The 11,580-nt window shown below is 47.9% G+C and overlaps 1 protein-coding gene across 4 annotated transcripts in view; it reads left to right on the top strand.

Annotated features, from left to right (window-relative positions):
* The window catches only part of LOC108627551 (irregular chiasm C-roughest protein), a 131,842-nt gene that overhangs the window by 98,566 nt on the left and 21,696 nt on the right, over window positions 1–11,580 (top strand). For all 4 annotated transcript variants that reach the window (XM_026815645.1, XM_018028853.2, XM_018028852.2 and 1 more), the window contains one exon: window positions 3,513–3,745. In XM_026815645.1, the coding sequence (XP_026671446.1) occupies window positions 3,513–3,745 (233 nt within the window). The remainder of the gene's footprint in view (window positions 1–3,512; window positions 3,746–11,580) is intronic.

The following is an 11,580-nucleotide window of genomic DNA, read 5'->3' as shown; positions in this document are numbered from 1 at the left end:
GTTTATTATTAACATTGTTCTTCCGACGTCTGATTTCTTTTTAAAAAATGCGTTTCTAAAGTGCATAAACTTTTGGGATTGAATGTATAGCCAATACATCCTTAAGTGAACCACCGAAAAATACATATAGAGAAGAGAGTATTGAATTTCAACGTTCAATTATCTACGACCATGAATCATTTGGTTCGCGATCCTTATTCGATAATGGATATCACTCGTAAAACCGGGTTTCGCTCGAAAACAGCGTTGACAGCAAGACGAGTGAACTATTAAGACGCGTGGGTTAACCGAAACGCGGAACATCGCGGCGCGAAATGGTTCTCCGGATCGTAGGTATCTATGCCTTTCAGCCTGACGATGTGCAATTAATCATAGTTGTCTGTAGTGGAGTGTGCTCGTTACCTGTTCCATGTAATTAAAATTAATTATGGCCGTTTGAAACATCACCGACTGCGCCTCGTACTAACTAATTGTTCGTGATGCATTGTGTCGCCGCATCCAGTTAGTCGTTAAACCTCTTCTACCGTCTTCTACGTCTAAACAGCGCGTTTCTGCTGCTTTCTCTCTCTCGTTGCTCGATAGCAGCTCCCACTCATACGTCCCCCTACCGTCTCTGCCCTTTGTCCGAGCATTCGGTCGGGAATTTCTGGAATTGTAACTGAGAGTGGCAAGAGATTCTCTTCGCCCTCGAGAAGTTTCCCATACCACGTAGCGCGCCTACAAATATCCAACTGCGTTCTTAAGCAACGTCAAACTTCCGCAGTCAACGACGCCGGTGGTTTTAAGACGCAGCGAATTCCACGAGGAATATTGCTTCGGGTCGCAACCGACCTAAACGCGGTGATACTCACGCTTCTTTTTACCCTTCGACCCTGCTCGGCAAATAAGACAACCCTAGTTTCGCGAACTTTACAGATTCTCGCGAGACGTCCGATCATTCCAGTGGTCGCCGGTTTTGTTTACGAGAAAGTTACGCTCGTCTAAAGCAAGTTCGTGCTGGTCCTCCGTTCCCAGTACCATTGGCCGTCGTCGTGGCGAACGCGCGAGCCGGCCGAGCGCACAAGTAATTACCGAAACAGTACAACGGCAGCGCGGCGCAGCGGCAGAGAAACTGCGCGTTGCGCGTCGAGGAGTAAGCCGACGACGCGACGGGACGCTTCCTGGCTAGCGGGAGTTGCCAAAAGTTGGTTGAATGGGCTCCGGAGGAGCGCTAATTATTGTCGTCCATAGTGCAACGGGAATCCCTTCGAGGTTCGCTCGCGGGGAACGGGAGTTATTTTTGTTTTCCGCTGAGCCAGAAACGGGGAGTGGCTGCCGTGCCAGTAGCTTAGCCGTAGCGAATTCCGGCGAGGAGAACGTTTCAACTTCGCCGCGGTGTACCGCGTTGAAACGGTTCCATTTCCGTTTCGCGATGACGAAGAAATACGCCGTATGAAAAGTAATAACGAAAGTGAAAAAGCAAGTTATATTTGTTACCGCTACGCCGGGCGTCGCGTCTGCCGTGCGATAACGACCGCCTTTATCGTCGCCAAGATACGTTACGCGTCCAATTTTCCGCGATATTACCGCGCCCGCCCAGCTCGCGTCTCCAAATCCTTTTTGTTCACGGCGATACGTTAAAACGCATCCCGGTCTCCGGCTTTCAACCCTTGTGGCAACCGTGCGAGGAGGACGTCACGCTTATTGCTTTCCTTTCCTCTCCTAGCTAGGAGCGCGTACTACTCTCATGAATATTTGCGTTTCGTAGGATGAAAACTGGGCGCGTCATGTGATCCACTTTAAACGAACTCTTTGTGCGCCGGAAGGAGACCGCTGTTGGCCGAATTAATATCGTACGAACGGTTAAGCAAACGCTGGTACGCGCAGCTCTCGTTACTGAAAATGCGTGCACACGTTAGTATCCGATTGGGGTCTATCAATTGTACCATTGTTTAAAAATTGTGAGGGTATGTTAAGGTTGTTATCTTCGTGGATGCCTTTCATTCAGGGGCTTGTAGATTTTTCATGTTCATTGTGCGGATCGTGTTTCGCCGGTATCACTGTCGGAAATCCTTTAACCAATCCCGATCGGCTCGTGGCCGACGATTTGTCAGCACAATAGCGATCCCGTCGAATAAATCGCGACAAAGCTGGCATCGAGGCGAGAACAGCGAGCGCGCGACGAGACGTTATGGACCAAAGCGAAAAAACGAGAGCGAAAGTTTCGGCCGCAAGGACGAGCGATTTATCGTATCGGCCGGTGTGTATGAACGAGGTTTCATTTTTCCATTTGCGTCTCGCCGCAACCTCCCGGTTGTCCGAACGACAACCCGGTTCGCTCCTAGGATCCGTTTGGAGATCGGCCGGTTGCGTTCGTTCGTTTGGTTTCGTTTCAGTTTCAGCCAGGAACACAATTGCTTCGTCGTGCATGCCGCGGGGAGAAACGACTCGTGAAAGTTTCATGGACGGGATGAAAGAAACGCAGCAGAGTAAGAGGGAGGTGGGGTGGATATAGACGAGCGAGAGCAGGGGTGCGAGGGTGGGAGCAGACAGAATGATAGATGTCTAGATGGATGGATGGATGGATGGATGGATGGATGGATGGATGGATAGTAGACGGTGGGATGCGAATAAATCACGCGTCAGACGAATTCTCTTGAACGCGATTGGTAGTTGATGGCGGTGATAATCGGTCTCAGTTGCACGATACTTTCGTAATCCTTAAGTCGCAGCTTCTGTAAAGAGTAAAATAGGTGAGTAAATTTTTGGCTTAATTCGTCCAATTGTGGGCAGTAGAAAAAAGTGTACGCGATCGAAGGCTGGAATCGTCAAACGGACGAAATCGGCGGATAAAACGAAACTAAAGAGGGTGAGGGAGAACCGGAGGGGATGGGGAACAGATAGAAAAATGCTCGAGTTTGCTGACGCGGGCCGTTCTAATTCGCGTCGATTCTCGCGCTGCACAGTCGCCGCATTGTTCTTGACAGCTTACACGTATATGCGGAGATTTCAAAAATAAAACCATCAGTCGGAGAAATTTCCTACCCTGCGGACCGACGCGATACGATCGAGCAGACGCTCGTAAACCGTTAGTTTCAATCAACGGGGGTAAATGGTTTTCTATCCGTGGCAGCGCCCTACCTATACCTGCCCCCACCCACCATCGGCACTTCTCGTTTCTGCTCACCGACGTTGCGATACCACCAGAGTATGGTGTATCAAGTGAAAATCTCCGGCTGGTCCAATTTGTTCGATTCGAACCGCCTCCAGAGCTTTGGTGTTCCGTGCAAACCGTAACACGCCTGGCTTCGCTAAAAATTTATCGGAACGTGACTGCCTAGACAGCTGTTTAATACGTCTGGTGGAACTTTTCGTTCGCACTTCGCAGGCAGTTAATCGAAGCCGAAACTCCATTGGGAGAAGAAATGCATATTTGTTCTTCTTGAAAATGCAAGAACTAAACGTTTATTAATGCGATTAAGAGTTAAGCACTTAACGCACAGAAGGTGATGAACATCGTTTTCTTGTTGCAGGTGATTTCTCGTTGCACATCTATCCGGTGGAGCTCGAGGACGACGGCACTTACCAGTGCCAGGCATCGCCGACGAACGACGGCCAGCCGGCGCTGCGCTCGAGATTCGCGAAGCTGAGCGTGCTGGTTCCGCCTCAGAAACCGAAGATCCTTCAGGGCGACTTCCTTATCACAACCGAGGACCGGGAATTGGTGATCGAGTGCGTCAGCGTGGCTGGCAAACCGCCTGCGGAGGTAAGGCAACCTACTCTCCTCTCCTCTTTCGCTTTGAATATCGATTCGAACTGGATGGCAAGAACTGGAAGATTGTACGACGATTTACGAACACCATCCGCAGAGTGAGCATTTTCTAACAAAAGATAAAAGGAAACTGATAAAAGTTCGCTCGTTCTATTTTACCAAGCAACGGAATAGTATCTGTAAAGAGAGGTAGCTCTTCATCGTTCAATTTCCAAAATACCCGTAGCATAACAGAGCTTCGAGAAGACTCGCGGAAGATGTTAATCCGTCTCCGTAATTACCTACGCGTTGCAAAAAATTTGCGCGATCCCCAAAGAAATTCGCATAAATCCTCATAGGAAGCCCGGACGAGAGAGCGGAGAGACTTGTTTTAACTCATAAACCGGGACCTACTTTTTAAAACATAAAGAAAACGCTCAGGAAGGTAAACTCGCGTGGCTGGCAACCGCAATAACGCGTTAAACCGCATTACGTCGGACACATAATTACGGGAGCGAAGGCTTTTTCCTTGCCGCGAAGCACTTCAGAAAAAAAAGCGGCGCCGTTGTCCGCACCCGCGCGCGGTCCAAAAAATTTTTCCCGCGAATCTGGTTACGCAGTTACGGCTCGTACGTAACGCAGGACATGTCGCAGATACCCTTGTTGATATTTTTGGCGTTTGTCTCGCTGCGATAACGACGGCCCGGCAACCGGGCTGCACTTTTTAAACACTCGCGGCTTGACCGACTTCGAATCCGTTCCGATGCTCGAACACAGCACGTTGCGACTGTCATGTCGGATCACGAGGTAAAAAGTGGATCTTTGAGGGGCGGCGTGGCATAGCCACGGCGTACATCGCGGAGAGAAAAATTCGAGGTAAAAAGCGCGGGGGAAAAAGCGGCCACCGGGTTCTGCTCGATCCGCCTTGTTCTTCCTTTTTCCCTATTTCCTTTAGCAGCAGTATTTTCGCGCAGTTGCACAGATGTACCGCAGGTACAGTCGAAACGGCCACGTCAAATATATCCTTTCAATTCCGCTTTATGCGATAATGTTGGAATATAATGATGTTATTAATCCCTTCACGAGCTAACCGTGCACGTACAGTGGGCTATAATTAGACCAATGCTGGCTGTCACTATCGAATTACCGAATTATCAGACATTTATGACAGGACTTTATAGATACCTCCTCCAAGATAGCTGGAATTGAAGATTTCTTAATAGAATTTAAAGATTAATAGAAGACTAAAAAATTAATCTACACAAAGTTTTAAATCGAGACTCGAGTAATTAAAAATGAAACAGACAATCCAAAGTGGTACCACATGCATCTTATGCGTATAACGAACTGTCAAGAAATTTTAATATACGATGTTCTTATTTCATTACTGACCTTTTTGCGACGTAAATTATCCGACCTACATTTTTAAACAACCGACGACGATAGTAGAAAATATATTTTTGTCCGAATATACTGTAGACGCAATCGTAACGAGAGCCCCAATTTTATCCAGAAGCTTATTGAATCCATGCCGTAATAGAGATCGGCTCCATGGAAGAGCTCCATATCGATGATGCGGGATAATGTGCGACGCTGCGAACAATTTCGCGGCGGGCCAGCCCGGCCGCTAATTCACCGTTCGTACGCTAACGTTCGGCCGCGATTGTGCTCGCGTTAATACACAGAAATCCGTTTTCGATCGGTTCCATCCATTGCTGCTCGCCTACCACTTCGGTCCCGCTCCTTTCTAGATAAATAACGAGTCGCGAGGATTGTCGCGTCAACGACTAGACGAAAAATTAATTAAATTCGTTTCACGACTGCGTGCGGTTTTTAATTGAATTTACGCGAATCCACTGATTAACGCCGTGACGGCGCGGCGCGAAGGCTCTACCGGTAATCCCTGGCGGAAACGATGCTCGAAACGCGCCGGCAAACACTTCCGAGAGATTTCCGCGCCCAAGTTGTTACTCGTCAGTCCCTGTAACCATGTTCTCGCAGTCGCATCCCGCGGGTATCGTCGAATCCTAAACATGACTTGATCAATCAGTATTTCTATGATTTCGGAAACATGATCGTCGAACGGGCAGCGTTACCGTAATTCGCGCTATCGATTAACAAAATGGGGAAATTGATCAGTTAATCAAGCGATCAATTCCGACTCGGGCGAGTTTCTCTTTTCTCGTGTTACACGTTGGGTCCATTACACGATTGGTAGTTATTTAGTTGTGACAGGAAACAAGGAAAACGCTTCGCAAAATTGTAGGGCGAAGCGTACTGCGCGAACGGTCCATTGCATCGGAATGCTTCCTGGGAACCGTGACCGGCGCGATTTTATTCAACGCGCACCCCCTCGAAATCCCACCGCGACGTGGAAAAATATCATTGCTCGGTGCGCGGGTATATGCGAAAGAATAGTTGCTCTCCGGCTCGTGTTCCGTGAAAATACAATCGACCTGCATCGGAACACTCTTCTCCTGTTCTCCTTTCTCCGATAACGACAAGTACTCTGCCGGAAAAGATAAACCAGAGGCAGAAAACCGGGAAAGAACAGGAGTGGAAAAAAAACGGAGTAGGGCGGAATGAACGAAGAGTGAAGCGCGGGGAATGTAATCGGCGACCGAGTGATGCGTTCCAATCCGGCGTAATTTGTCAATGACGCGCGCGATCCTGCACGGCTAGGGAAATAATCGCGAAAAACCTCTGGAAAAATTCTAGCCATTGTTCGATCGCGGTAAGCTTCGCGTACCAAACGCTTCGGGATTGTTCCGCACGATAACCTGAGCCTCTGACGCAGCTTCCATTCCTCTCATTTAACGTTCCGTTGCTGTGAATTGCAGCGAATTGTGTCTCGAGTAGTATGAAAAAAAAAAAAGAAGAACGGGGAACGTATACCAAGATGACAATACGTTTAACGATGTAATCGCCCTCGTTGATTCTCAACGACCATGTGACTAAGAGTTGTGAAGAAATAAAGGGATACGAGGTACGCTCGTTTGTTTCATGTTCGTCGAACGATTACGAATAATGTCGCGAATAACCAACGATAAGAGATCGTGTTGCTATCCACTTTGCCTGCTGTGCTGGAACGCGATCTCGTGGATTATTTTATCTTAGTCGCGATGGTGCTCGGCAAGGTCTCGTAATAGTGAAGGAATTTAAAAACAAATGCGAGAAGGGAAGGTGAATAGCAGTAGTAGACCAGTTTTCTATATGGAAATCATCATGGTAATTAAAAACAACCGGTTCGTACTGAATTTATACGGACGATAATTATTTATGCAAACCGGTTCTTTTACGCATCCAGACTCCGCGATAAGACGTTAACTTCATGTAACGACATTGATACGAACAAAGTGAAGAACGGTACAAACGTAGCGTGAACAAAGATTGCGAATGATTATGATCGTTTCATAGGTGCTTAGAACACAGAGCAAAAGATTATTCATTTCAGAACGACGAGCAAAAGGGTCACGGAATAAAATCGCATCATTTTCTGGAACGAACCCTCGCGCGACTACTATATTAAATTTCGTTGAACCGCATGATTAGAATACAACCGTTCAAAAAATATATTCATGAATTTCCAAATTGCATGAATAACACGGAATATTTGCGACTCGATCATGGCATGAACAGAGAAGCCGTTGGTCTTGCAGTTTTCCACGTAATTCAGGAATTAATATTACGTAGCCGCTCGTAATTCGTGCCGCTGCATCGACTCGCCATGATTCTCGCGTACTTTCAATTATCCCGCGACTTTTCCAACCAGCTCTCACTCTCGAAACGCCGGCCTCGGTCTGTTTTCAACGTACCCTCGTCCCTCTCCCTGTATCGGGGTGGTGTGGCCTAGCTCTCTTCCCTTTCATTTCCTCGTAACTTCTTAGTTCTACCAAGTTTCTTTCATATTGTTGCGGAAACTTGCCGGCGAGAGGCATTGCCAAGTTTGCCTCGAAACAAAATTTTAATATCGCTGTCGCGCTCTTAATTCTATTACGGCGGCCCGGGCGACCAACGGAGGAGGGAGCCAACGGGATCAAAGGAAACGTTTTCTGGCGAACTCTTACCACCCCCTATCCCCTCGGCCCATGCAAATAGGACCAATTTAAACGAAAGAAAAACACCGCGGAAGCTGCTGCATACATTCATAAGGGACCACGGGTTTCATTAGAAGGAATCCGTGATCTCGAGAGCGAGAGAACTCTGATAAAAATTAGCCGCACTCGGCCAGGAATACAGCCAGGGGTTAAACGAACGTGATTCGTTCGACCCCTGGATACGAGCCAATTGCACCCGGCGAAATGAACGCGATATTTGTCCGACACTGTTCGAGCGAACGCATTATGCATAAAGTCTGTGTTTTATACCTCGAAAAAGAACGTATTGCAAATATTTTATTAACTTCATAATATCACGTAACAGATCTGATTTCACCATCAAGTATTGAAAATTAAATTATTTATAAACTGAACATTGTTATTTTTGGCAACGCCAGGATTTAGGAAAAACGACGTAAAAAAAGATGTTTCTCTGATACGGAACGGATTAACATCTGGAGGAGGCATCTATAATCAACAATCGCCTTCCTTCGAACACAGTCTGGAAAAAGGACAGAACGGAGGGGAAAAAAGCGAAATCAAACGCACACAGACCGCGGGCGCTCGCGATTTCCCGTGAGAGCGTCGGGATTTTTTTTATTATACGCCCGCCCGCGCTCTGGCGTAATGCATTTTTACAATAATCCCGGTGAAATCTGGAACAGCGAAGTGCTTCGAGCGACGGCTGCTGACGTTTGGCAAACTGTCGTCGCCGTAAGTTCATCGTCTCGCGCACTCGCAGCGGCGCGCGAGCCGCAGACGCCCGCGAAGCTCACGCTCGTTCGAACGCGCGCGAGCGTGTGCGCCTGTTTCCGTCACGACCACCACGGCCGCTCTCCGTGCGAACGTGTACGTGGACGCGTGTGTATCGCGAAAGAACTTCTCACCGCGGCTTTTACCGGGAAGGAGGGCACTCTGAACTTATGGGAAAAAACCGTTTCCATTCGGAGTCTCATGGTGTCAAGCGCACGCCGCCGTCGCCCGCCGCGGCACGGTCTCGTTTCGCGGCTGAAGAAACAATTACGCACGACCCGAGCACACCCGTGGCAATTATAACGGTGTAACGCCGCGTGTGCGAGTCGCTCGACGATGACGCCGAGGCTAGATAATTAATTTCATTAGGGCGGCGAACAGTCGTTTTTGCTGGGCCGGCTGCTGACTTCTTTACGGCTTTGTCGCTCGCGGCTCGATTCGTATCTAATGAAACCTGATGGAACGGATTCATTCATTCGTGCGGGGCTATAGTACGTTTGCACGCGCGCCTCTCGCCCCGAGTCCGTTGTCACGCTCGCTCCCATTTAATGATGCGACTCGACCATACGCGGAACGGAGAATAAACTTTAATGTTGTTGATTCGTTAAGGCTTCACGGGTATTGAAACGCCCGAAACGCATTCAGGTGCGCAGTAAATCCTCGGGAATAAACCAGCGAGCACACGCGAGTTTCCATAAAATCGCGCGACACGAGCGTTCCGACGGCTGGGTCGAACATCGTCGCACGGGTCCTCGGAAAGAGCGAGCTCGCCAACCGAAAGTTCTAATTCGCCAACTGTTGAAGTAGAAAGCTGCTCGTTAGGAAGCGACGCAGAGCCAATTTATTCGATCGAATTACTCGGCGGGGCGCAATTAAACGCAAAACCGTCTGAGGGAGGATCGCGTCGCGCGTCATCCAATGGTTCATAGTCGTTCGTCCGGCTCGTCGTTCCAGCAGGGGCGAATACTCTCGGTCCCCGAACGAGCTATCGATTGTATTTATAAATAGAGACTGTTAACCAGTATCAATAATATCGTTCGTCTGGAATCATATTGTATCACAACGGTCGGGTCTGTTCGGGCTGCTGGCTAATAATTTCCCGTGGGTATCTGCGAGTAAATAGCTGCGAGGAACCACCGTTATACACAGAAGGAAGGAACTATGTCGTAAATACTGCTTTTTCTTGCCGAGATTATTTAATTAACGGTAGACGACGTTGAATACTACAGCAGGTCGACTGGAGTGAAAGCGTTTCCTCTCTTTGAATTAAATAAGAACATACTTGTTCAGAGGAGCGAGATGTACGCGAAAGACAACGACTTTAATCGATGAACAGATAACGATTGTTCTTTAGGAATTTTGGTAAGGGACAAATAAAAAGAGAAACTGTAGTTGTTGAACGTATTATCAATCTACGCTCGTTTGAGAAAACAAGTAGGCGTTTTCATATCGAGATAGTCATAGCAGAAACGTGATATCATTTGTATTCCACTTGCGTCGCGAAACGATATCACGTGTGGCTGTTCCTTTTGCAATCTCCCAGATATGCGAATATTCGAAAACACGGATGAAACCGAGTCTATATCCGAGTCCTGTGTAAAACGCATCCATATAACGTCGATCCCCTTTCCCGGTTTTTAATTAATTCCATAAAGGAGAATAAAGTACCCTTTAATGAACCGGACGAGATTACTCGCTTACGTGGAATTATAAAAATATGAGAGCGTTAGGGGAGGCCGTGCTGGGAATAAACGGATGGAGCCAAGGTTACGGAGACACAGATTTCGCAAAAGGAGGACGACCGGGGGTGGGTGACATCGATTTTAACCGATATTTATGTCATAAGAAATTACGAAATGTATAACACAGATTCATGTAGCGTCTTTTAGTGTGAGATCGATCGATCAATTCCGATACTTTCAAGTACTTTCACGAACTAATATCGCCGATGATGATTGCACGAACAGGTACCTTTTATTAAAACAGAGATTGATCTGCTCTCGCTTGTTTCCAACGTTGAAACAATGCTAAATTGACTTCGTTAGAGAAAACAGAGGCGAACGGTCTCCGGACAAAAAGGCTAAAAGAAAATTCGCCTCGCGTGGTTCCGTTGCCCTTTGTATCCCGCAAGGAAACGGTTCTTCTATTATTTTTCCCGCGACACTTCGTGCTTCTATTGTTCGCGCTAAGACGTAGATTCATCAGAACGATGGCCACTCTGGCAATCGCCGACGTAGCTGGAATTAAGTCGGAGGATGGTTCTCGAGGAAGTCGTACGTAAGGCCGCGCGAATCGAGTACGTATATTTTCTCCGGGGTTGAGGATGCAAGAAAAGTTCGTTGCCAAGAAAGGTGGAGCCTGCTCATCGAATATTCATCGGGCGAGAAAAGAAATTTCAAAGACCGTCCATCCAGTCCCGAGGATCTCGCGTCGTTATTTCCTTCATTTTTTCATCTCCCCCTTTCGGTCCTCGGCTCGTTTCGCCCCTCGTCGCGACCTCTTTGGACATAATTGCAACGCGTTTATTAAACTTATGACGCACCTTAACTCGACCGCCACCGCGTGGTTCGCCGACAAGCGCGAACACTGTAAATAGTATTGCTGCGGAAAGTGAGAGACTCTCGCGGTGATATGAGAGTACGGGAATTCTGATGCTGCATGCCTAATTATAGGCGATACGATCGATTCGCGTCGGTGCAACTCTGCCGGAGCGGCCGCTGTGGTACGTAGATAGATGCTCGCATACTCGCTCGCGTACTCGTCCGTGAATCTACGTACACGGTGCGTGCACAGTTGTGTGCACGATCGGCTTGCCTAGACGAATAATAGAGGAGCGGTAGTAAAGTACGCATCGACGCTCATGGAGCGGGCAGTAGCCAGATTTTTTCGGTAGTTCGTACCTTTGATGAGCACTTTTATTATCTGGATAGTGGAACGACCACTCGGTCGCTGCTCGACCTTCGTGCTAGATTGGTGCAGTTCGATTTCCCGCAATTTCCT

Source organism: Ceratina calcarata, unplaced genomic scaffold (genome assembly GCF_001652005.2).
Source record: "Ceratina calcarata isolate Rehan_Ccalc_2016 unplaced genomic scaffold, ASM165200v1 scaffold478.2, whole genome shotgun sequence".
NCBI lineage: Eukaryota > Metazoa > Arthropoda > Insecta > Hymenoptera > Apidae > Ceratina > Ceratina calcarata.
The sequence above is the reverse complement of the archived record's forward strand: the minus strand, read 5'-3'. Positions and strand labels throughout refer to the sequence as shown.